Raw genomic sequence first — 26,986 nt, 5'->3', positions numbered from 1 at the left:
GTTGCCCACCCCTTCTTCCAAAGGCGGTAGACTCTCCTTTTTTCCCTGAGTCCCCCCAAAAGCTCCCTATTCAGCCAGGCCGGTCGTTTTCCCTGCCGGTTGGTCTTATGGCACACAGGGACAGCCCGCTCCTGTGCCCTTAAGACTTCCTTCTTGAAGAAGGCCCAGCCTTCCTGGACCCCTTTGCCTTTCAGGACTGCCTCCCAAGGGACTTTCCCAACCAGGGTCCTGAACACGCCAAAGTCTGCCCTCCAGAAGTCCATAGTAACAGTTTTGCTGCCCCTCTGCTTGGCATCACCCAGAATCGAGAACTTTATCATATCGTGGTCGCTAAGCCTGAGACGGCCTCTGACCTTGACATTTCCCACAAGCCCTTCTCTGTTTGTAAACAGCAGGTCAAGCGAGGCACCTCCCCTGGTAGGCTCATTTACCAGCTGCGTCAAAAAGTTATCCCCCACATGCTCTAGGAACTTCCGAGACTGCTGCCTCTCTGCTGTGTTGTATTTCCAGCAGATGTCCGGCAAGTTGAAGTCCCCCATGAGAACAAGGGCTAGCGATTGCGAGACTTCTGCCAGCTGCTTATAGAACGCCTCATCTACCTCGACATCCTGGTTGGGTGGTCTATAGCAGACTCCCAACAGGACGTCTGCCTTGTTGGCCTTCCCCCTCATCCTTACCCATAAGCACTCGACCTTATCATCACCAGTGTCGAGCTCTATACAGTCAAAACACTCCCTAACACACAGAGCCACCCCACCACATCTCCTTCCCTGCCTGTCCCTTCTGAAGAGCTTATAGCCATCCAGTGCAGCACTCCAGTCATGAGAGTCGTCCCACCATGTTTCTGTGATGGCGACTATGTCATAGCCATCCTGCCGCACAAGGGCTTCCAGCTCCTCCTGTTTGTTGTCCATGCTACATGCATTGGTGTAGATGCACTTGAGCTGGGCTATCGATTTTGCCCTTATCCAACCAAAATTTCAATATACTTCAAAAGCATATACGAACCGTTGCTGTTGCTCTAAAATTATTCTTCAAAACTATATTTACAGGAGTAGTTTCTGTTCCACTTAACCAAGCTTACACGAGCCTAGCACTGCAACAAAGATGAAAGTCTATGACTTCCCAACATGGGGCAACTAGTTTTTCACGTATTATAGTAATACTCAGCTGTACAAAGTAATTTGCCAAAAGTTGCAAAGTAGATCCATTCTAGAGTCAGAAATGGAAGCTGGGTGTCCTGGCTTCCACTTTATTGCACTATGCACCAGATCTTATTGCTTCCCAAAAGTGAAATAGCTTTAATGGAAGCAATTCTTTTGCATATATTTCTTCAGGGAGCAATGCAAAAGACACAGTAGAAACAACTTATGAATATTACAGTCATCATGAAATCCTTTTTTATCAGTTCCTAGGGAAGAATTTTCATACATGAGTGCCTTCAATTCTACATTTAGAGTCCAAACCAACACTGAAATATTTACATGCTTCTCTTCTACATGCTTGATAGCAGTGTCCAAAAGCAGGATATGAACGTCCTACTCAGATGAGCATGTATTAAACTGGGCTTCCTACTGCTGAAGGCTGGTGCAATTAACTCTCACAAGATCTGAGTCACTCTGTGACTTTCCTCCTTCCATGCAGCACAGAAAACTTGACTTTTGAACTGAAGTACACTTTTAAAAGTTTCCCACTTTACCATGTGTATTATACACATAGGGCATACAATAGAAGATACACGTACAGAGAAGTAACTACTCAGTGGGTACCATACAGCTTATTATGGGAATCTGCATGTTTTCTGTAATGCAAACAAAATATTTAAAGCTCTATCTTACCAAGGTCCCAGTGCTCTGGAACCAATCCAATGAGATTGCTATTCAAAATCTTGATTGGTTAAGTTACTAATGGATTTTACTAACTCTCACCTTTGCTGTCTGTAAAGTTCCGTATACTAAGAATGTCATTAAGATCCTGATAGTGGTTCTGCTTAATGTATGTTGTTTTCTCAGGAGTGTCCTGAAGCTGCATTGTGACCTCTTCCAAGTCTTTGTCCAGCTGCAAAACAGAAAGAGTATGAATCCCTAAAAATTCAAGAGTCATTGCTTCAGGTATCGGCAGTAACTGCATATCTTTCTATAATTAGACTAGAAGGCAGGTGGTAATGCAATTGCCACGCTGTGCCCAATACAGCTTTCTTATAGCACTACAACACTACCTCTAAAAATCATGCTACAAGTAACAAACCACGTTCAGCTGTGATATTGCACACAGGGCATACGAGAAGGATGAGCTTTAGTAGTTGACAGTTTAAGCAATTCAGATGTACTGCTGAATGAGAAAGAAATGGGTATTAAAAAGCCCAGTCTGAAAACCTCTCAACTATTTATTATTTATGTACACAAATGTGGCATACATAGCTATAACCACTTTGTTGAGTCAATCAAATTATCAAACATACAAGAGAATATAAGTGAACTATGGCAGCAGGGGCATGTCCAGCCATATGAACGACTGCAGTCAACTCTACCAGGAATGTTTTGGTTTTCTAAAGATTATTTTTACTCCTTTTACCTTTCTTAGAGAGACAGACTCCTATTAGACTTTTTGTTTGTGTCTGTGTGTGTGTGAAATTTCAAAGAAAATCCAACTCTCAGTTTTTAGTTTTGGAGCTGAGAACACTATACTTTTGTGATTTGATAATTACCCCCATGTTTTATATCTTTTGTGTCTTAAACTGTGTAATCTGATAGCAGGCATTAAACTGCTGTTGCAAGCATAACTTTCCAAGAGGGAAAAAAATGGAAATAAGAGGAGGGGAAAGAAACAAAAATCCCAGTCCTCTCTCTCCCCAAAAGCATCCTTTAAGACTAAAGGGAGAGGGAGAGAAGCACAGATGTTTTCTGACTGGAAGAGCCACAGCACAAATGCTGGGTTGGTACACCCCTAGCTTTTAGCACTGAGCTGAACACAGGGTGCTCTCCCCAGAGGCTAACTTGTATTCAATTGGCTACCGCCCCAGTAGAAAATAACCAGATACAAGCATCTTAATGGTAATCTGGGATGCTCTTTGTGAACAGTTGACCAGGATGTGGTGTCCAGAGTATGTCCCACTCACTACTGGCTTAACTCAATTTTAAGTGCTGAATTTAGATTTACATTTTTCCCTTATAGAACTGGGACATAGCAACTCAAGGTAGATAAGCCAAAGATGTAGCTGCTAGCCTCAGTAGGGCATGCTCCAAATCCCCTTGACAATGAAACTCTTTATTTGGACCTACTGGTTCTGGGTATTTAATTTAATCTATTTAAGCAAAATCTAAAAAGATCAGCAGGGCCCTGTGTACACTAATATGGCTCAGTTGCCCTGTGATCGTCATCATGAGCCTTGCAAGGCACAGGCTGAGATCTTGCGAGTTAGGAGGCTTAGTAAAAAAACTACAGTAGGATAAAGAAACTGAAATAGCCAGTAGCCACCTGAGCCTTCATTAAAAATTGCAAGGCTTTCACATGAAAGGGACCTGGCAAAGCTGAACTAAATTTCTTTAACAAGGCAGAGATAACTTTTGCTTTTGGAGTCTTTGGTAGTCTGAGTAAACACCTTTTGGTTACCTAGGCAGTTGTCATTAGTTAAGATCTGGATGAAGAACTAATGGTTGCAATAAAATACCTTTTCTTCAAGGTATAGGAATACTTCGCAGACTGGGCAAGAACAGGTTAATTTTTTTGTAAGATATAGGTCAGTTATGTCTCACAAAACAGGCAGTCTTCAAAGCTGATTTGTCATCATTTGAGATCTCCTGAGCAAGGATGGACATAATTAAAAATATGCATGTTACAGCTCTAATGGAATTAATGCACTCTATGTACTTAGCCTTTCTGTCAGTAGAGACTGAAGAAACTTCATGGCCTTTGTGCTAAAGGGGTCGGCTTACATGATCATAAAGGTCTTTTCTACCTTAAGAAAATATCTAAGTCTGCTTCGTGGCAGATGTAAAAATCTGTCTAGAAAGTTTTTGGGTAAACTCTCAGAGAGGCTGAGAAATAACAGCAACAGCAGTCTCTGAACTCAGCCATAAACAGGAACAAACACAGCTCTTAACTGCCCCTGGGGCTGGGGGTCTCTGTTACGCCTGCATGTAAAGGTTGCACTTCTAGAGTTATTGTTCCGTGGTGCTCAGCATGTCCATGTGAAGCAGCAGGGTAATTTGCTTGTTACAAACATATGGGGGAAGTTTCATTTTAATTTGCTAAGGCACATTTTCATTTTATCACACCTGCTTAGTATTCACTGTATTAATTAGCTATCCATATATATAATCTGTTTGCTATTATTTCAATATTTTTCTATAGGGAAAGATAATTTTTTCCTCTAAAAAGGGGTCAACATTTAAGCAGATTACAGCATTGCAACAACAACAACAACAAAAAAGTTGCCTGGGCAGTATACACAATAAACAATACCTCTGTAATTTTCATTCTCAAGCGGTGGTTCTCTGACTGCAGTCCTTCTAGCCGAGATGTGCTGGCCTGATTGACGCTGGTGACTGATGTTGATGTTTTTGAATCTTCTTTCTTTTGATTTTGAGTGAACTGAAATCGTCTGTTCTGTGTGGCTGCATCTGGATTTGTCCTCAGTGTGATGAGCTGAAAGGTTTAAAAGCCTTAAGAAAACCCATCCACAGTTTTATTTTTGCAGCTATTTCTTTTGTATCTCAAAATATTGAAAGGCAAACCAAGAGTTCCTTTCTGACTTTCAAGTACCAAATTCTGGAAAGTGAGCTCTACTTGCCGTGTGCAGTACTTGAGATGATTCCTGAACAACTTCACAGAGCAGGTTGAACCAAAATGATTTTGCACAAGGAAGTGTTAAAAAAAAAAGGAAAAACTAATTTGAAATATATTTAACTGGTTTTTAATTACATTAAAAATATATTTTAATATTCCATCAAACATTTTTTTTCTCCTTCATTGATATCTTTATACTTTCAAAGGATATATTCCTTCTTTAAGAAAAAAACAACCCACCAAGCCCTTCTCTTCCCAAGCACAGTTTCATCTGAAATTTCTCCTTTCCTACTGTTACAAGTAACACTCAAGCAGAGAGAGGCATGAAGCAGGAGTATTAACAGAAAGAACTCATGGGAGATTGCACTCTGGAGATAACAGAAACTTAATTAGGTTTTCGTGACCCCAAATAAACCAAATCTGTTCCAATAAATTAAATAAGCCACTTAAAAAAAGGTTAACCTTAAACATATTTAATTTAAACAAATAAGCAAATAAGATGTAACACTCAGTGGCAACATGAAAATATCACCTTGACATGAGAAGAGAAAGCTAGTAGCTGTTTGGCAAGGGGGAGAGAGCTGCTCAGATTACTCTAGAGAATACAGAATTTATGATTACTTGCCAAGCAGCATACATATATATTTGTATACAGACAAAGCTGAAGGAGCTCCCTGCCCTGAGAACAGAGGCATGGCATCCTAAATCCAAAGGCATTGAGTTGTCTAAGAGAGAAGGGACAATCATTTTATAAGCACAGCACAGCCAGATTTTTGTGGTATAGCCCCATTTTGGAATTGGTTCTTCTTGTTCATCACAACATGCAGCTGCAGTGGCATGAAATAAGGACCTAACTTCTGACGGAGAGAGATCTGACTGATCAGACACTGAAGCACTTTGTCCCTGGCATGTATTTACAGACCAAGTCTGCAGATTGGGATGATGCTAAGATAATACATTTCTTTTTTCAGGTGATAAATGAGACAGAGAAGGCTGAGGCACTCAATGCCTTCTTCACCTTAGTCTTTACTGGTAAAACCTGCCTTGAGAAATCCCAGACCCCTGAGACCCTAGAGTAATTGAACACAACAAGTTCACGCAACCTGATGAGGTGTATCCCTGAGGACTAAGGGAGCTGGCTGATGTCATTGCAAGGCCACTCTCAGTTACCTTTGGAAAGTGATGTTGATTGGGAAAGGTTCCTGAGGACTGGGAGAAAGGAAATGCCACAGGTGTGTTCAAGAGTGGTGAGAAGGAGGATCTGGGGAAATACTGCCTTGTCACCTTAACCTCAGTCCATGGCAGGTGCTGCAGCAAATCCTCCTGGGAACCATTTCCAAACATATTAAGAGCAAGAAGGTGATTAGAAGCAGTCATTGTTGATTTATGAAGGGGAAATCCTGCCTGACCAATGTGATAGCTTTCTTCAGTGAGAAGTCGGGGCTGGTAGATGAGGGAGAGAGTTATTTTTCTTGACATAAATGAAGATTTCAACACTGCCTCCCATAACATCCTCACAGTCAAACTGATGAAGTATTGACTAAGTAAGTGGCCAGTGAGGTGGACTGAAAACTGGTTGAGCTGCCAGGCTCAAAGGATTGTGGAAGCCAGTCACTAGTGCTGTACCTCAGGGGTTCGCACTAGGACCAATACAGTTTAACATCTTTATTAGTGACCTGGATGGTGGGACAGAGCACACCCTCAGCAAGTTTGCAGACAATGCTCAAAGGGGAGGAGAGGTTGATACACCAGGTGATTGTGCTGCCATTCAGTGGAATGTCAAGAGACTGGAGAGCTGAGCCAACAGGAATCTCCTGAAGCTGAGCAAAGGGAAGTGCCAAGTCCTGCCCTTGGGTAGAAAGAAACCCCAAGCACCCACCCAAACAGGTGGAGGGGTGTTTGTCTGGAAAGCAGATTTTCACTAAAGGTACTGGGGACTGTGGTGGACACCAAGTGAAACAATGAGCCAGCAGTACCCTGGGCCAATGGAGGTGATCCTTCCTTTCTACTCAGCTCTCATGAGACCACACCTGGAGTGTTGTGTCCAGGTTTGGGTTCCCCAGTACAAGGGAGTACTGAAGAAATCCCAGTGAAGGGCCACAAAGATACTGAAAAGGATTGGAGCCTTTGTGATACAAGCAGAAGCTGATGATTGTTTAACCCTGAGATGGAAGAGACCAGGGGGGAGGGGGGACATTATTCATGTGTATAAGTATGTTATGGGAGAGAGTAAAGAGGATGGAGCCAGGCTCTTCTCAGTGGTGCCCAATGAAAGGAAGGGAGGCACAAACTGAAAAACAGGAAATTTCATTTAAACATCAGAAAAAACCTTTTTCTGCTGTGAGTGTGGTCAAATGCTGGTATGGATGCTCAGAGAGCTTGGGGAGTGTTCATCCCTGGAGATAATCAAGACCCAACTGCTCAAGGCTGTGAGTAACCTGGTGTAGCTGAGTCTTCCTAGAGCCCCCCACCTCTCCTCTCCCCCATTTCCTTGATTCTAATTAGGCTGGTTATAATGACTGGTGTGTCTAACTCCCAGACCAAAAACTGCATTAAAATGAAGTTAAAGGTGAAGAATGGTAATTACAAGGCTTCTTAAATTAGCAGGCAAAAGTGTTACAAGATAAAAGCTCTGCAATTTGATGTGGTCTAAGTTCAAACTGAATATAAGATAGAAGTATAGCCATCCATCAATTGACTCATCTTCATCTGGGAGTTTATAGCTAAAGACTGGATGTTTTGCCACAAGGACGTATGCGCTAATGAATTCATTCACATGGTGTGGATTAGATGGACGCATCCATGGGCAATGCTGTTGGCTCACTTTGTGCAAGGGATGAGGTTAGATGAGCTTTTTTCTTTTTTTGCTGGCCATAAAGTCAGTGGAACTTGTGTGTCTCTGCCTCACATCTGTGCAGTTTCTATTTCGACAGAGAGTCAACGTTGACTCTACAAAAAGTCAATGCCAAATAGACAAAAAGCGCTACCAACATAGAAAATTAATGTTTTAATCCTGGCCCCCTAGAACTGATTTTGCATTGCTGCTCTACTGGAAACTGGATCAGAATTAATGTGTTAATGCCATTGCAGCCAACAATGGTATGCACTTGGTGGGTGACTAGAAGTGAGCACAGTGTTCTGTCTTGAAAGGGATGGAGCAGAAAAAAATGGAAGGACATGGAAGTTTGATAAACATGGATAAACATGGGAAAATGACTTCATGAAGAGAGAATACATATTAGGATTGCTCCTTCCAAAGAAGTGATGAGTATGCTGAAAAGAACTATAGACCTGTTGGCCGTTAAAAAGATAATTAAACATAGCTGTTTAAAATATAGGAAAATAAGGAAAAATATACATAATGTATGTTTGAATTCTGCAGACCTCTTCTACAAGATATCCTTGAACCCAGAAACCTATAATAGTTTTAAAAATGTTTGGACATTTTTTGATTGGATAACAAGAATGTCTACTGTAAGCAGGATTCAGTATAATGGATACCAACTTATGTGTTTGACGATACCTTTAAATGGAGAGAGCAATGAACCTCTTTCCCCTGATCTATCTTACTCTACTATGGGATTTTCCTCATGTTTTTCTGAGGTACTTGGTGCTGAACGAAATGGCAGTGGATAAGATGGACATTTAACTGGAGAAGTATAGTAATTGCCACGTTATAAGTAAATAAGATTAGTAGAGCTGACATGAAGTAAGGGAAAAATGTCATGTTTCTTTCCCTAGTTTGCCTACATCATTGAATAGTTGCCTATTCAGAGTCATAAAAGGGCTGTGGGGCAAAATTGAATTCCAGCACTGTTGGCCCAGGAGACTGCTAAAGATTAGTTAAAAGGAATGTGTTTTACTCTGTATAGCAGAGAACTAGAAGTACTCACCTGGCCCCAAACCACATTACTGCTTGCATCTGTCTGGCCACAGTTTAATAAATGAAAAAGTGGAATCTTCCAAGTCTTCGGTATCATCTCCTGTGCTTGATGAGCCACAGGCTTTAGTATTTCACCAACAATCTTCCTATGTCACCAGAATTGTACTAATTGACTACATACTTGTTAAGGGGAGAGATTTGGTGCCTGTCTCACACTGACATCTTACCTAGATGTACAAATTGGGTGGTGTCAGATCTAATCTTCTGTGGGGTCCAGACAGACTATTGTGAAACCTGTGCTGGAGCAGGTTGCAGGAGAGAGTGCTTGCCAGCCATCCTGCTGCAACTGTGGCACAGCATGGCAAGAAGAAATGTAGGGCAAAATACACAAGTGAAAGCAGAACTCTCCAGCTGTGAAAGCATTTGCATGGACATTGGAAGTGCTGCATTCCAGCTCCTGCTTCAATCTCTTTTTTTGTACCTTACCCAGTGACCATTTTTAATGCAAAATAGCTAAGCATTTGGAAACCTGACAATACGTGGAATGAGATGAAGTACTTCATGCTAGAAGGCTATGGCTCATGTTTGTATTTTGAATAGAAAGAACTGAGAGAAAAAACGAGGACAGGGTAATTGGGGTTTAAAAGAAGAGCAGATAAAGGGGTTAAAAAAATGAAACCGAAAAGTCATTTCAGAGCCTGTGGCAGCAGAAAAGAAGGATGGGCAAAGGAGCATGAAAGCAAAGGGGCAGAAGAGCATGTCACAGCATTAGTGATATTTTCTCTTTGAAGAGAGTTCTGACATTCTGTGGAGGTATTTTTGGCATCAGAGTTTTAATATGCTTTTTCATACATCTTACACAGTTAAATCTTGCAGTATATCGAAGTACTCTCCATTGCTGTGTTTGTGAATGTTCCCTTAATTTAGAATGAAATTGTGATTCTTCCCTAAGATCCAGGATAAAAATATGACTATATATATCTGTACAGATTTTTAATATTCGAGATGTGAATTGCAGAACTTGTAAAAACATCCTGGTTAGTCTGTCCTGGAGAACAAATTACTTCACTTTTTTGCAGATCAGAAATCAGCTTTTATTGCTCGTCTGTGGCTCTAATATCTTTCAGAGGGAACAGTTTGAGATAAATTTATTAGCTTGTTTCTTTTACACATAAAGTTCTTGGTCCCCCTGTTAGAACCATTACCAGGGGTGCCACTTAGCACCTATTCACTATAATTTGCTCAATACGTTGATTGAACACAGACCAGTAAAGAGTCACAAACTTTTTATCACTACACATTTGAAAAACCTAAAAACAAATTCCAGAGGTAAAAGGGCGTTCACCTTGACTCTTGCCTTGCAAAGGTTTCAGACATCCAACTGCATATGCATCTGATTTAGGGTGTTAAGCTAGGTTCATGCAAGTCACTTAAAATGAATACAATTATACATTTCACTTCAAAATATCAAATACATTCTCCAGAACTTGAGGCTTTGCTAAAGTAAGCTTACATAGAAACCAGTTTTCCCTTCATTCAAGATCTCTCATACTCATGTCTAAAGCTTAACTCTGCAAGTGAAATGATCAAGTTCCAGCCCTCTGTGGGTAAGTGTCTTCTCAGTTCTTCCAACAATGCACAACAAACACATCCTCAGAGCCCAAAAGAACAAAAAGAAACGAAAGCATATGCTTCCCAGTCTGTGCCTCAGTCCATTAATATACCCGTTAATAAATATATCTTCGGTGTCAGCATTTGCAGTGTACATACAGTTTTCCTCTGAAGTACTGACAAAGCTTATTGTACCACCATACTTGAATACCTCAGAGGTTTCAACATAGTTCATCTTACAGCATGCCAGTGAACTAAAAAGGTCTTACTGTTTTGTAGGTATAGAAGCAGAGATCCTGATTGTCTTGCTTAGAGTACATAAGAAATGTGGCAGAGTAGGCAACGGGACCTGTCCCTCCTGAATCCCCACTTATCACCCTTTCCAAAAAGTTCCTAAAATTTGGAAATGGAGACTATTCCATTGAAATTACAGAAAACAACCTTTGTTTCCCCAGTCACAGATTCAGTAAAGATACAGGCATTAGAAATGCATGTATTCACACTCCTGTAACTTTGCATATTCCACTTTCTCCAAAATCTCATGAAGCTTTGTTCTTCCTCTCAGGATCCGGAGACAAGAGATTATAGGTGCGCTTGGTTTAGAATTCACACACATTCCCTGTACTTGAAAAGGCAATGAACTTTTACATATTAAATCACAATTACCAAACAGAAGGAAAAAAATCCAGACCCATGCTAAACAAATTCACCTACCTTAGGTACAAACACCAGGCAGAGAGTAATGGTGCTGCAGAATATTATGACTAAAGCAACGATGCAGAACTGCACATTGGGTTGGTCCCGAGTAAGGAATGAAACAGCAGCACCAATAATGCACATTATCCCCACGTTGTATACACTCATTCCAATGTACTTGCTATCATTCAAAGCAGGAATGCTGACATTTCGTGTCTCCCAGGCTAGGAAACACCCGAATAACTGAAATGGTAAAAGAAAGAAAAAAAGATGATAATTATAAGAGGAATTGGCTGACATCCAGAAAAAGTATTAATTTAGAGCTGGTATGTTTTCTAACTTGTCAAATATAGGTGATATTACAATACAGAGATATACACCTACCTTTTACTCAATATCTAATTACCTATGTGATTTGTTTTGCTCACTAGGACAGATTCCTGCTCTCACAAGAAAAATGTGAATTTGTCGTGATGGGAACAAATTTCTTTAAATGCTATGGCTATCTTTATTTTATACTTCTAGTAATTTTTAAAGACAGTCCTTCCTGTTTGTTTTCAAGGATTCCAGTAAAGATGTAATGTGTGTTGTTCTTTTGGCTATTTTTAGCAGCTGTTCTCAATATACTTTTATCAATCCAGTCATTCATTGCATGATTATCACTTACATTAATAAACAGCAGTGCCAAGATGTGTCCCATGGGAGACAAATACACAATGTAGAAAGTGTCACCCTAGTTGTTCAGATTGCAATTATAATGTCTTTTATTATAGTGGGAGTCTGTAATGGCCTTTCAATTGCAGTTGTCTAATGATTTCTGGCATAAAATATTCTTGTGGCTCTTTTTTGTTTGCCTTTTTCTTTGGTGTATTTTTAAGTTTTAGCCCCTTTGTTATTTGCAATATGCTTTTGCAATTCAGCCAGGGAAAGTCTTTAGTGTAAGGAAACCATCTTCATCCCTTGAAGTTTAATTAGATTTTTCTGCAACATGAACTGCTGCAAACAATTATTTTCTTTCTCTTGCAGTCCTCTGAGAAATTCTGGCAATGCAGTAAAACCATAAACAAACACAAGAAGTTGTAAGTAGGTAACCCAGCCTACGGTCTAGGCAAAGACCTGTAAGAGTGTATGGGAAGAATGGGAAGCCCTGGGAAGAATGGCAGACAGCAGATAGTATTGGAAGGAAGGGAAGGACAGAGAGAGGAACCATCACTAAGACCCGAGACATGCTTTCTGTGTTTTCTAGATTTTTCTGATCACAATGCAGGGACAGACAAGAAGGAGAAAGAAAAAAGGTGCACTCCCATTGTCGTTGGTACCCTTCCTCCCAGACCATCACATTTGTCCACTGCCATGTCATGGAGATAATCTCTTTTATACAACTGCAGCCCATGTGGTAATCCAGGAAATTAGACATCTATGGTGATGCCATTTGGGGATTAATTGCAGTTGCCTAGTAAAAATTTATGTTCTGCCTTTTTTCTGTGGGGAAAAAACATGAAAAATTTCAAAAGCAAATAACCTGGACTAGAAAAACACTGTTTGGTTGCCAGTCAAGGACAAGAGAATTGGGAACTGACAGATTTATGTTTGCTGTACAAACTCAGTTTTGCCCTTACGTGTTTTCAACTGTAGTAAAAACTGGACATTAATAACTGCAAATTTTCTTGATTATTTGCTTAGTTTTTACCTCAACCAACAATGGCAACAAACCCAACCATTTGTGACTCAGCTGCTTTGCACTCCCACAGAAACTAGCAGGCTGCAGCCACCTACCTACTCACCCAGGCACTTCAATCCAAGACTTACTGCCGAACTGCCAGCCCTGCCCTCCCGTTGCTGAGCTTGTCTGCTAGCTTATTTTATTCTCTTGCCTACAGCACATATGTTACCCTGCCACATGTTCATGAGCAGACCCGGCTGGAAGGCTTTGGCGGATTAGGCATCTACTCTCAGCCCATGGAATGTGGCAGGCTGGAAGTGCTGCCTAGTCCAAGCAAGCCTCTTGCTCATGCACTTTCCAATGCTGCCGTCACTGCCGCAATCCGAGTCAAGGTACGTAGGCAGGGGTGGACTTGCCCAGCAACAGCAGCAGCAGTTGCCCTTGCAATCCTTACCCAAGTCTTCCTCGGCACTGCTCCCACCCTGCCCCCTCCACATGCTCCTGCAGGACATGGTCCTTTCCAGGGCACTCCCCTGCCTCCTTGTCACAGGCCTACCTCTTCTGTTTTACCCATCTCCTCTTGTAGGACTAGAGACCACACCTCATCCCAGTCCCTTGCCTCTTCCCCTGCCCTTCCCAGCAGCCTGAGAAGTACAAGAAGAAAAGTAGCGGCTGCTGCAGGAGGAGCATGGGAGGGGGCTGCTTTTGACAGGTCAAAAGGTAAATGTAGACAGCTCCCTGGAGGAGAGAGGGGTCTCGGAGCCATTCAGGTAGGGCAGTTGAGGGGGGTAAGCCATTTATCAAGCTGGGTAGCTTTGCGCCAGAGAAGCAGCTCATCCCCTAATACATTTTCTAGAGCCCCTCAGGTAACCAAGATGATGTTTCCAATAAGGAAGGATGCAGGCAGCACTCCTCTGTGCACTGTGCACAGATGGAGCAGGGAATGTACAGCCTCCTTTACAGGCTCTGCAGAAGCAAATCGTCCACTGTATTGACCTGGCTGCCCTGGGGACACACACCAGTGATGCCTTTATTCAGGATACAAACATATTCCTCCCAGACACTTCACCTTCACTTCAGTGGTTGCCTGTTTAGCGTTCCCTGCACTCTTGCTGCATCGCAGCTCAGCTGTGCTGCAAATTTACACTTTGCCAGCCCCTGAACTAACAAACAGGCTGGTCTGGGCTGAGCTGTTTTGAGGGGTAGAAGGAATCCTTGTGTGTGTCTATACTATGTTTTCAAAGGGATGAGACCCTGAATAACTATGGAGAAGATTTCTATCTTCTCCTGCTAGAATTAATTATTAATGAGATTTTTAGGGTTGTAGGTCATCCCTCACTCTCCCCCACTTCTCCCAGTATGAGCAGGTCCCTTCCAAAAGCATTATTCTGGGAATACAGCCAACATACTTAAATGACACCAGCACTTATTACAAATAATGGGCATGAATTTATAGATGAGGCAGTTATAAAGCGATCTAAAATATCAATTATAATGGAAAAAGATCATTTGAACAGTGTTGTGGGGTTATGCTTTAGCCCATTCTCATCTATAATTGAGAACAGCATGGAAAATGGTTAAGTATCTTACAGATGAAAGGACGATATTTATTCATATGATAACTAAAGAAAGGGAGAGGCTCTTGCAGCAAGTGGGTTTCCTCAGAATGATGCACTATAAATTTGAGAGCATTGTTTTTAATTTTTATTGGCATTTTGGGTAAAATGTTTGCCTCAGGAAGAGAGCTCTCCTTTTCTAAAAGTCACAGCTCATCTTTGAGACTCAAACATGGATAAAAGCTGAGAGTTTTCTGCAGCCTGCTGCCAGGACAGTGGTGATCGCAGAGGTGCTCCTTGTTTGCCTGCTACAGGTGCCTGCAGGGTTCCATGGGGTTGATAATTTTTCTCCTCTGAGATAGAGCCTTCCTGAGGGAACATGACACTTTGCTCTCCCTCCATCTGCCCTTTGCACATTCACCCTTCCTGAGGCTCAGCCAATCTGCACAAATGAAAGATTAATTTTTATGACTGCAAAAATCCTGAAAATCCCTAAAATGCCTTGGTTGAAGAATGGGATGCAGACAATGTTAGTGAAAGGTCCAGATTTCCGTGGTTCCTTGACAAGTTTTGAATATGAAACATATTAGCTCCAGTTAAAAACACAGACTCTCAGTACCCCAATCCAACTGCTCTCTATTCCTGGTACCTAAACTATAAATATTAATCTTCCCCAGCTATGTAAAACATGATGCTTCTTATGCTTGGGGACACCTAAGTCTTGAAACTGCAGTGCAATTTAAGGACTATTTGATATTTAAGGCCTGCTGAGATTTGCAGCGCAGCTGTCTCTCCTCCTATTGCTCCTGGAGGGCTTCAAGCTGGTAAAGGTTTCTCAGAGCATGCCTACTGTCTTGGGCTCCACACAAAATACAGCGTCAGACATCTTTGTTCAAGACAATGATGCTGGTGACAACCATTGCATAGCTTCGTGTTTGGACAACATGGCACAATTCCAAATTTTGCCTGAGATGTGCTCCCTAGCCCCAGACTAGAGGCTGTCTTCAGAAGGAGCTCTCAAACTTCTTTCAGAGCTGTCAGATTTTATATAATGAGAGACTGACTGTCTTAATTACTTGGGCACTTGTGTGGGATGCTAGTTCTGATCTCTGCTGAGAATTATGATTAAACAGACTTTAGAGAAGGCGCGCATGAACACACTGGGATGGAGGCAGGCAGCTCTTAGCAGCGCTGATGTGCTAGATTTGGAGGGGAGTCCGACACACCTGTCCCCACTGTTTTATACCAGCTCGCTTAGGCAGCTCCTTGCTGGCAGTTACAATTCCCATCCTGAGGCTCCTGATGGATCCTGTGCATCACAGAAGGAGTTTGAATAACTCAAGGCTATGTATTCTCCTATAGAAAGCAGTTATCTGAAAGTTAAGCAGCACAATAGTCTACTGTCAAGTCTAATGGTCTAATTTAAGTCCCTTTGGCGATCTCAACCAAAGACACATTAAGAATGCAACTAAGAAGGCTTCCTACATCATTAGTCATTAACTTAAAGCCTTTTCCCCTTTTGTTCTACTAAATACACCTCTTATTGATGTAGAAAGTGTCATAAAATGTTGGTTTGAGTTTTCTCTGAAGGTATGGGCTCTATAGGCAAGATTGGTTTGTTTCATCTTTTGTTTGAGGGTAGGCAGCTTCCATTTGACACTACATTGATTTAGAGTATTACCTTTGTAGCAGATGATATGGTGGGTTTAGGCTGTGTTAGTGTACCTAAAAGGGCTGTGAGACAACCATTGTATAAATTTAGTGAAAACAATATCTGAAGACAATGGGATTATACCACTGTAACTAAAGATAGAATTCTGCTCACTAAAAGAAATCTGTATTGAAGTCTTAGAGCGATTAGAGGACTATGGAGAATATAATATTCGTGTTTACAGAGTTTAACAGGCAAACTTGAATTTTTAAAAATCTTATAATGCCTAAATTGTGGTAGCTGGGAATATAATAAAAGTGTTGTAGCTGAAGTATTGGAAAACATTTAACAGTTTTTCAAAACTCTACTAGCTAGTTAATCTTCAATCTTGTTCACCAGAATTACTGTTAAATACAGTAACGCTTGCCTAATGAGCCACAACATATATTAATACAATCAAGTGTCTAATTTGTTATTGGACTGCATAGACTGGCAGATGACAGGCAGGAAATTATTTATCCTCCTGTACTGCCATTAAACCATTTTGTCTATATGTTTCATTTCAAAGTCATGTCTGCTTATACTTTGAACATGGGTTACGAGCAGTATTAGGAAAGAAAGATAGAGAATTGTACTGAGGATATCAGACAAGAGCAGAAAAATACCAAAGTCTCCAATCTTGTCAGAAGTCACGCTTGCCAATAACTAGAGGGTATGGTTTTGGAAAGATTATCTATTGGACCAGGCTGCAGCTTTGCAACTAATGATGTATTGTAGTAGCACTTACTGAGCTCACTTGTGGGTCATAGCCCTTCTGTGCTGCATGAAAGAACAAAAGCAAACCTTTACTTCAAAAATCTTACATCTGGGGATTTTTTGGTTTGTTTTGGTTTTGCATTTTTGGGTTGGTTGGGTTTTTTTCCTAGCTAGATTACTGAGAGATTTCCCCTCCTGCCACCCCTTAAAACAAAGGCAATTCTGGACAGCTGGAGTTGTGGGTTTCCCTACTCATGTTCATTCATTAAATCCAGATCATCACAGACATAGGCATGTTTTTATTTCAGTGAAATGGCTGCAGATTTTTTTTCAATGAGAATTTTCAAAACTAAAGAACAAATAAGCATTTTGATTGTCAGGTTTTCAGTGGAGCATTGGGCAGTAAAACATACTGAGCAGTTTTCAGGAAGATGTATAGAAAAGGTGTTTTTTTTAATTGCCAGTACACCAAGTAAGGTTAGCAAACTGAAAGACAAAATATACCCTTGTAGGTGTCCTACCTTCACAGTCAGTACAATCTGGCATTAAACCATCACTCACTCCCCTGATCAGGTATGAGTCAGCCATGTATTTAGTTCATTTTCTCACAGCTGCTCTGGATAGACAGTACTAAAGGGAAGCTTAATATTCCTATTGAGTATTAGAATAATAGCTAAATATTTTTTTTATTGCAAGATATGATATTCAGCTATTCAGCAGAAGGGCTTTCTTCATAAAGGTCTTGGTAAGGTCCTTTATGCTGCACAGCACTTAGTATGGTCCTGCCCAGAGCAAGATGGAAAAGCAGCTGCACAAAGCTATGGACAATGAGATGCATCCAGATAAAATTTTCCACTTTATACTCCAGCCCCCCAAATCAACAGGTTAATAAAATCTTTTCCCTTCTTTCTATTCAGACTGTATTTCACTTTCTTCCATGTAACTTCTGCTTAGTCATGAAACACATTATAGTAACTAAGTTGAAACAAATACACAATTGTTTTTTATTGAATATCCATTTGGAATAGATTTATATTGTCTCTGGCATAAGATTACCACAGACAATCACAGCACTGTAAAATGATCAAACATCTCTGATAAAAACAAGTGTGTGCTACAATTTAAATCTATTTCTGCTATATAAAAATTGATGCCAAGAGATATGTAAGGGAATATTGCAATATCCACAATATTTCAAGAATATATTTGAAGTTTCCTTATGGTCATAGTAGGGAAAAATTTATCCTACAAAACCATATGGTAACTTACGTTTTGGATGCTAAAACACTCAGTGTTTTACTAAAGATAGAACAAATATCTAGTACCACTATAAACTACCTTCCCCCACCACAAAGCTTAACTCTCTGCCTCTCTAGTGATTGTAAGATGGGACAGGTGGGTTGGTGTTAAAGCCACCATAAATATGAGTTGGAACCATGCAAAGTAATTGAGAAGGCAGCAGTCCCTTCTTCTGAGTACTCTTTTTGATCATGAAGGGAATTAGGAAAGAAAGCAAGTAAATTAGTTAAAAATCAAAGATATTTTCAGAAAATTATTAGGAATTTTAACATAATCTAGAGACTTCAATTTTTCTACACAGAAAATTTATTAATTAAAGAGGTTAATTAAGAATAGACAAGGTTTTTATCTAGTATCATAAGATAGTTGGGAGGGACTTGAAGAAATCATCTAGTGCAACTTCCTGCTCAAAAAGCAGGCTTAGCTGTGAGGCCAGACCAGGCTGCTCACAGCTTTATCCAGTCTGGTCTCGAAAACTTCCAAGGATGAAGGCTGATCAGTCTCTCTGGGCAACCTGCTCCACTGCTTCACTTTCCTCAGAGTGAAAAAAAATTTCTTTATATCTAGTCTCTGTTGAGTAAATGTAAAACAGTAAAAACAAGGAGGGCAGGTTACACGCCGTGGCTGTACCGTTCATAAGAAGCTCCTGGGCTGGATGTACAGAGAGGGCTCGAGCACCGAAGTGGCAGTGAGAAGCTCCATCCAGCATCCAGCAAGGACGGTCAGGCCGTCCCTCAGTATCATCCGTAGGTACCTGAATGCTGTTAGCACCCAAATTTCTGCTTCTGTGCATGCTAACAGCTGCCTGGACTCTGGCCTGGTATTTGCTTCCCGGTGCCTGTCACAAAACCAACCTCTGCTGGAGCTGAGAGAAGAGGCGTTTCAGGCTAGTGAGGTCCATGTGCCCCAGCCAAGCTGCTCTCACCTCTGGCCCCCCAAGGCAAGAGCACCAGCTGCTGACTGAAGGCTGTGCCACCGTGCACTGACTGCAGCCCACGCTCTAAACCACGGCACTTAACTCCTTTTTGCAAATCTACTTCCAAGTGCATGAAAACGTTGGAAAAGTAATGCTTATGGATTAGCGAAGGAAGCTATTGGCGAAGGGAGCAGGAGAAACAACAGGAATATTTACAAACAGCAACTGAAACATGTTTGGGTATGTGCTGTAAACGATCTGCCCTAAACTTCATAAACATAAAGAAGCTTTCCTTACCATAAAAATTGTTTTGGTTGTTGTGGAATTGAAAACAAATAAGTGATAAAATTGGATGAAGACTAGACAGAATCTAACAAAGGTTAAAAAGAGGAAATTCATAATAATGCTTATGAATTAAAGTTGTTGCTTATGAATTAAAGAAATACAGATGGTGGAAAGGGAAGTTAAATATATAGTAGAAAATGAATGGCTAGCAGCATTAACAAAATTCATAAGGATTTCTAAAAATATATGTGGAGAAAAAGGAATCCCAATAATGATTCATTCCTTGAAAGATGACAAATTCAATAGTAATGATGCATGGTAAGATATTCTTAATGAATATTTTTGTCCTATATTTATATAGAGATGGAACAATGCATTCACATCTTGCCAAAACAGTGAAATGCAGCTTATTTCAGCAACAAGAGAGCTCTTGAAAACCCCGTGAAGGAAAGCTGTTGTAACCAGAGAGTTCCAGTAACTTGCATGCAGGAGTTTTAGGAATTGATTTAGAAGTTTTCTGGACTGCTGGACTTAATTGTTGATATTTATTGGAATTCTGGCAAAGCTCCACTTAAGATATAAAGAGGCCATATAGGAAAAGAGAAAGTGGAACGTCTTCAATGATTACATAGCTATTACGGTAATTTCTATCCTAAGCAAATTAATGAAATGGCTGATACATGAACTCAGGCAATAAATGACAAAAAAAAAAGTTAGCAATATAATTCAACATGCTATTATTTTTTTTTTCAATGAGATTGCAAGACTGAATAAAGATAATCACATTTATGCAGCTTACTTGGATTTCTCAGTAGTGTTTGTCTTAATACTGCACAGTATTGTTATTTAAAAATAGTATTTTACAAAGTCAATACAACAAATTTAAACTGATTGAAATCTAGGTGGTAGATCTCACCATGTAACTGTTAATAAGAAGCTACTGAAAAAAAGGATATGTTTCCAAAAATTCCTAATGTAATGCTGTCCCATATTTGTACATTGACTTAAAAGAGGCTATAACATCATGGCTGAAAATGATGCAGAGGAAACAGAGGTCAAGAATGGTAAATGATTAATAGATGTCATTTTCATAAAGCAGTAAGATTTTTAGAAAAGTCACAGAAGTTTGTCCAAACTCAGGGTAGTTTCCCTAGAAGTAAAGGCATCAGGTCATTTTAGAGAAAGAGGGATAACACATATGCAAGACCCACCAAGGCTCAAGGTTTGAAGTCAGAGCTAGACAAATTCAACTTAGTGATTAGAAAGCTGCAGGAAACAGAAGGATTCTTTCAGACTTGAAATTAAGATTGAAAATTATCCCAAAGATATAGTTTAGTTGAATTAATACTTTATTTGGCTTCATAAATCAATTACAGAGTTGTGTTGTGCAGTATGTCAACTATAGTGACCAAAACAGAACACTGGAGTATGAATTGTTAGAGGGAATTAAATTTCTTATTCTTAGGGACCTTTACCATGATGTATATGCATCAGTTTTTCCTATCTCTGTCATGAAATACTGATATTTTCTCCCCTAGCAAGGTTAGCTAAGGACCATATGTTAAAAACTGTGTGTCAGAAGTGGTCAGTAATATTAGTTATAGCTTAAAAACCCCTCAGTTAACACTTACAGGGTAAAAGTAGGATTTGATAACTGAAACTGAAAATATACCTTGGCCTTGAAAGCCTGTTTCTCAGTAGCTGAATAATATGTAACTGTAATAATACTTCAACAACACAATGGAACTTCCAACATAGGTACACCTTCAGTTTAACCTTAATTAAATGCATTATCAGGAAGAGGGGAATCAAACTGTAGACAAGTCTAGTGCATGCCGTTAATAAGCAAAGCTCCCTAGAGGAGTCCAATTCATCCTTAATCTGGTATTGTTCTGGGGGAGATCAGAAAAATAATTCATACCCCTTAGAAAGATGTTAGTGCACTCACTAGTATTGCACCACTGGCAAGTTTAAGATGGTGTGATTTCTATCATCCTTTGGAATATATGAAATAAAGGTACTTTTCAACCATGTCTACATCATCAGAAATCAAAAGCTAGACATACTGCAACTGACGGTCACCGTGTACACACAGACAGACATTGAACTTTTATGTAGCCTTTTAGGAGCTGAACCTGAGACGGGAAGAAAATCTGAGTCCCATATGTATGGTGGGACTTGGCTAGGGTCACTAAGAGGACTAATACAATGACAAAGGCAAGATGTAGGATGGTTGTCTTCCTGTTATTCTCTGGTCACCAGTTCTGAGGAATCTGAATCCAGTAACTGAGAAGCCTTCATGCAGTTAGCAAGCATTTCCTCACATCTCTTCAAAGGCAATCAAAGAACCGTCAATCTGACTTTTAATGTTTGCTTACTTTAATATAGAAGGAACCTGTGCATCCTGGGGAGTAATACTTTCCCTTATTTCACCTTGCCTTGCCTTCCCTGCCCTTTCCTGCCCTCCTGTGCTCTGCCCTACCCTCAGTGATTTATTCACTGCATCAGTGCATTTAAGTCATCAGAATGGACAGTATTGCTTTATATCTTCAAGCCAAAAAAGAAAAGTACTTTTTTAGGTTAACCCAATTTTTTGTATTCTCATTTTGAGACTGTTGTGGTTTAGCCCCAGCCAGCAACTCAGCACCACAGAGCCGCTCGCTCACTCCCCTTACCCCAATGGGATGGGGAAGAGAATCGGAGGAGTAAGAGTGAGAAACACTCCTGGGTTGAGATAAGAACAGTTTAATAATTGAAATAAAGTAAAATAGTAATGATAATAACAATAATATAATAATGATAATAACAATAATGATATACAAAGCAAGTGATGCACAATGCAATTGCTCACCACCCGCCGACTGATACCCAGACAGTTCCCGAGCAGCGATCGCTGCTCCCCGGCCAACCCCCCCAGTTTATATACTGAGCATGACGTCACATGGTATGGAATAGCCCTTTGGTCAGTTTGGATCAACTGTTCTGGCTGTGCCCCCTCCCAGTTTCTTGTGCACCTGGCAGAGCATGGGAAGCTGCAAAGTCCTTGACTAGCATGAGCAGTACTTAGCAACAACTAAACCATCAGCGTGTTATCAACATTCTTCTCCTACTAAATCCAAAACACAGCACTATGCCTGCTGCTAGGAAGAAAATTAACTCTATCCCAGCCAAAACCAGGACAGAGACAACAAGAGGTCACTGTAAATAATTTTGGCCCGAGTAAAACATTAAGCTATTTCGCCTTAAATATTGCATTGTACTGTAATTAGCAATACTAGCTCTTTAGTATAAAGTATGTTAAATTAGAGATAAGTATTTTATTATTACAAACTGCAGAATTTTGTATTAGGTAACCCTGTATAAAATGATACAGTAACATGAGATGTTCTGGTTTTTATTCTGAAGGCAAAGTATGTGTGGCATACAGAAGCATCTTTGGTGATAACATAAAATGCATCAATCCTGTTGTCCTCATATAACTCACCATAGCAATTATTTAAGTGATTCAGAAGAGTATCTTCCTTTTTCATATGTAGTGATATGTGTGATGAAAGGGCACTGGAGTAATAAAAAGTGTATATTTCACTGGTGGTTATGAAACACTGTGTGCCTGAAATAAGTATAGTGAATAATGCCAAATGGCATTTGCAAACTTAAACAGAGTCACATATCTTGTAGAAAACAGTCCAACGTGCATGCCAAAAAAACAATCTAGGGCAAAGGACTAGTGAGAACAAATGCAGTTTGATTACCGTCCAGCACGATTCAAACTTGAAAGAAACTTCAAAGAAAATTACTCAAGAATGTCTTTTTTAAAATAGAGAATGTTATTTTCCCTCTTTAATAATAAATTACAGATTTTTAGTTGAAAACATTATTGAAGTTATTTTTGAAAAAAAAAACCCCAAACCACCATTTGTTTGAATCCTTCAGTATTTTTAAAGGCATTTTAATTTGATTTGTTCATTTACACTGCTCTAAATGTATTTACTTGTTTACTTCTCAAACAGAATCACAGAGAAAAATGTCTTAAGCACTTGAATAAGGAACACTGGCAAATTCTACCTGGGAGAATACAAAGTGAACTGTTCAATATTTCTATACAAGGAGATTGGAAAATAACAAAAGTATGGAAAACATTCCCTTTAACAAATTATCTAAGAAAAATCTTATAAAATTAAATATGCAAAGTGAAAAATACTCTCCTAAGTTAAGAGTAGGAATTCATTGACAGATATGTCAAACTAGTAATAAAGTAATATACTAGAAAAGGGATGAAAAGTTAAGCACTTCATCCCTGAAGATAAATAAATGACCTAACAGATACAAACCATCACCACATAGAATGTATATATTGCAATAAAGTTAAATACCTTGTCAGCAATTGGGTACTAAAGCTATGCTTTCCAGTTTAGCTGTGTCTCTTTGGAAGATTTGGCTTAAAAAAGAGACAAAATCAGAAACTGGCACTGTGCAGATTAGGAAGAATCAAAGAAATATAAGCAGGAATTTCAGAAGCTCCCAGCTCCACATAGGGACTTGCAGATGGGCCCTGCGATGGTACAGGGGCTTTGACAGACTGAAGGAGCCTTTGTGCCCTTTTATTTGCAACAATCTCTTTTGAGCTAGACTAGCTCATCGGTGTGCAAAGAAGCTCCAGATACAACGTACTGGTACAATTTGGGGTGGTGTGCTGTGTTTTTGCATAAAGCATGATGTTATATGCCAAGGAACAGTTATATCTTACTGTGGCCCCAGTGCTGGTCAGTGTCATGGCTCCTAACTTCTAGTGGCCTTGCCTTCAAAATGAAAAATCCCTCAGTGGTGCGGTACATGAGCTGCCCAGTAAGAAATGCTGAGATGTGGAATCCCTCCTAATTCCTCATCCTTTTGGGGGCATGAAGTACGTCCTAGTTCTTAGTTTCACAGCCTGCTTGGACATTCTCCTAAAAATAGGCGTCTACACCTAAAGTGGCTTTTTTTTGTTTTTCTTTTTTAAAAGGGAAGGTGGGAAGGGTTCCTTTTGGTTGGTAGCTCCAGGATCAGAGCTCTCACTTGGGAACTGAAGAGACTTAGTGGTACTGCCTGAAGGCACTACCTAGCAGATCGGTCTGTCCACAAAGCTACTGACTATTCAGAATTAAAAAAAAAAAAAGCTCTCATCCCTTCCTGTTGAACTTCATATTGTGTATTTAAAGATCTTTCAGCCTGAAAAAAAGCAGCATGAAAAGCAGCAGGAGTCTGCAGCCCAGCAGAGCAGTCATCCGCTGTGGAGAAGGAAGATGAGTAGGGCAGGCACCAGCAGCTCCCTCTCCCTGGCTTCCCCCGGGGCAGCAGCTCTGACCGTGCTGGGTGGAAGCAGCTGGCCCAGTCCTTCACGGGTGTCCTGACAAACAGGCATGCTACAAATACACAGAACAGACTGAACCCTTTGGGCAGTGTAAACTAATGTTTATCTAGGTTTAGGATCCAGATGGGCCTCAGCTCAAGATAGGTGTTCAGCTGGTCAGTGCTGTCAAAATCGGATGTTTTTAAAACTTTGAGGCTTAGGAGCTTTTAGTCACTAATAGTCACCTTTACAGGGTTTTTTTTTTGAAACTATCAAGGTTCAGGATTCCTGGTTCCTGAGGTCCATTTTAGTAACTAAATCTTTTTATGGAGATGGGCCTTGGTGACAAAAGGGTTATTTTGATTCAGGTTCCAAATTCATCTTGCTTCTGCTGTGGCTGTTCCTGAAGGACATTTGCAACTCAGAGGCAAACACCTAGAAAAACCTAGTCCCACCTTTTTGGAGAACCTAAAGGAATTCAGACAACCAGGCTTCTTTCTTTACAAAGTTGTCTCATTCATTAACCTATCTTTTCACTATTGAATTTCTTGGTTTGTGATATATCTATAGTATTCAGCTTAAGTGCTATTAGTGTCTTATTTATTTTACGTATTCATATATCCACATATTACCACCTAATGAACAGGTCCAATGAATTTCTTGGTTTGTGATATATCTATGGTATTCAGCTTAAGTGCTATTAGTGTCTTATTTATTTTATGTATTCATATATCCACATGTTACCACCTAATGAACAGGTCCAATTATAAAAGATGTATTCAACGAAGCTTTAACTCACTCCCAGCCATCAGGAAAGCAAATAAAATTCAGTTCATGCCTATCAGTAAATAGCAGCTTGAAGTCAGTGTTGTGCAGAGCAAGCTATGCTTACCATCAGCAGCCCTTTATAAGCGTAGACAATCCCAAGCCAAATTGTCATGTGGGTGTTTTCACAGTGCTCCAAGATTGGTCGGATGGAGATATCTCTGCCTGCAGGGTCCGGCTGCAAAAATAAAAGGTGAAATATTTGGATTCAGATTTCATTTGTATTCACACCTCAGAGGTACTTTAATCTATCCTCAGTAGATTGAGGACGTGTGGAATACAGAGTGGACAACTTCAAAGTAACTTGTGATGACCACAGACCCATGAACCTGCAAAGGAATACAGTGAAAAGCAAAGATCTGAGAAAACAACTGCATGATAGCTACCACCAGGTGAAGTCACCTCTACTGCAAACCAGAAAGATAATGTCTGAAGTCACTCCGTCTCTAACAGTGTCAGTCACATTTATCAGCTTTAAACATCTAATTTTTCTATAAGGCAAACAGCTTGAATGCACAGGCATGAAAATAAATGTGCTTAAATTCATCCCTCCTTCCACCTGCGGTTCTTGTGTCACTGGCAAATGGCTGATAATGTATGAAACACTGCTGTGTTTCGGGTGTTTTTTTCATTGACAACCATGAGCTCAATCGAAGACCATTTACTATGGAAATTACATCAGTAGCTTAGAAGAGAGTATAAATCATCAAAAATCTGGAAAAAATGTCCTTTAGAGCAAGTGAACATCTATGCAAAATTTAATACTGCTGGAAGCTTGTAGCTTTCCATTTATTTTGAAAAGGAGATTGTACAAAAGTGCAGAATCAAGAGGAGTTGCAGACTACCAGGAATGTTTGTATGAGGGAGAAGTTATAATTAAGACTCAGAGAAACCTGCAAGAACAACCCCCAATCTCCTTCACTTTTTTTTTTTTCCCCAATAGGAAAAAAAAACAGTTGGCACAAAGACCAAACAGATACTAGCTACTACGCTGTCTACAATTAGAATATACATTAGGGTATGGTCGAACTGCTTTTTAATGGTGTATGCTGTATAAGGTGCCTCTTGTATGTGATTCTAAGAGATCTGTTTTAGTTAGATACTGCAGAATCCTCTGGTTGGCTATTCCGGGCTGTGTGTACCTACAGTCTCTTTTGCTTTACAGAATACACTGAAATACTGAAAACTATTTTTCCTTTCTACTTTGAAACACTGGATCTGAGCTTCAGCTAAACTAAGATCAACCCAGACATAACTTTCTGTACCTGGTTGTCCCAGTGGGCTTTGCAATTTCCCTTTTGATGAATATCATGTAAAATGTCTCATGCAGAAGTATAATGATCATTATATGAGATAAGGAAAAAATCACACTTTCACCAACTGAAACATAGAATTGTATGTGGAAGGACTTCAGAGAGACCTGAATAATTTCCTAAAGCTTATTCTTGCTGCCTCTGATGCTGGTATGAATTTTGCTATGGATTTCAGTGGTCACAGCATTAATCCACAGCTCAGTTTCTTCCATCAGTCTTTTTGTATTGCCCCTGACCTCATACACTGTAAACAGGTAATGTAACAAATAAGGAGGTAGGCATGGGGGAACAAAAAAACCCCAAACAACCTTGTGCTATGCACTGCACAGTCAAAGGATTTGCAGCTTTCTTTGCAAATCCTGCAGTAGGCAAGACATTAACATTTAAAACCTTTTCTTATCCTGGACTTCTATAG

General features: G+C 40.1%; 1 protein-coding gene across 1 annotated transcript in view; it reads right to left on the bottom strand.

Annotated features, from left to right (window-relative positions):
• The window catches only part of GABBR2 (gamma-aminobutyric acid type B receptor subunit 2), a 502,001-nt gene that overhangs the window by 17,143 nt on the left and 457,872 nt on the right, over positions 1–26,986 (bottom strand). The window contains exons 14-17 of the mRNA XM_075705561.1: positions 25,326–25,436; positions 10,997–11,221; positions 4,465–4,647; positions 1,929–2,058 (exon numbers count right to left, since the gene is read on the bottom strand). Coding sequence (XP_075561676.1) covers positions 1,929–2,058; positions 4,465–4,647; positions 10,997–11,221; positions 25,326–25,436 — 649 coding nt within the window. The remainder of the gene's footprint in view (positions 1–1,928; positions 2,059–4,464; positions 4,648–10,996; positions 11,222–25,325; positions 25,437–26,986) is intronic.

This window comes from Pelecanus crispus, chromosome 2, assembly GCF_030463565.1.
Source record: "Pelecanus crispus isolate bPelCri1 chromosome 2, bPelCri1.pri, whole genome shotgun sequence".
NCBI classification, from domain to species: domain Eukaryota; kingdom Metazoa; phylum Chordata; class Aves; order Pelecaniformes; family Pelecanidae; genus Pelecanus; species Pelecanus crispus.
This window is presented reverse-complemented; position numbering and strand designations above follow the sequence as displayed.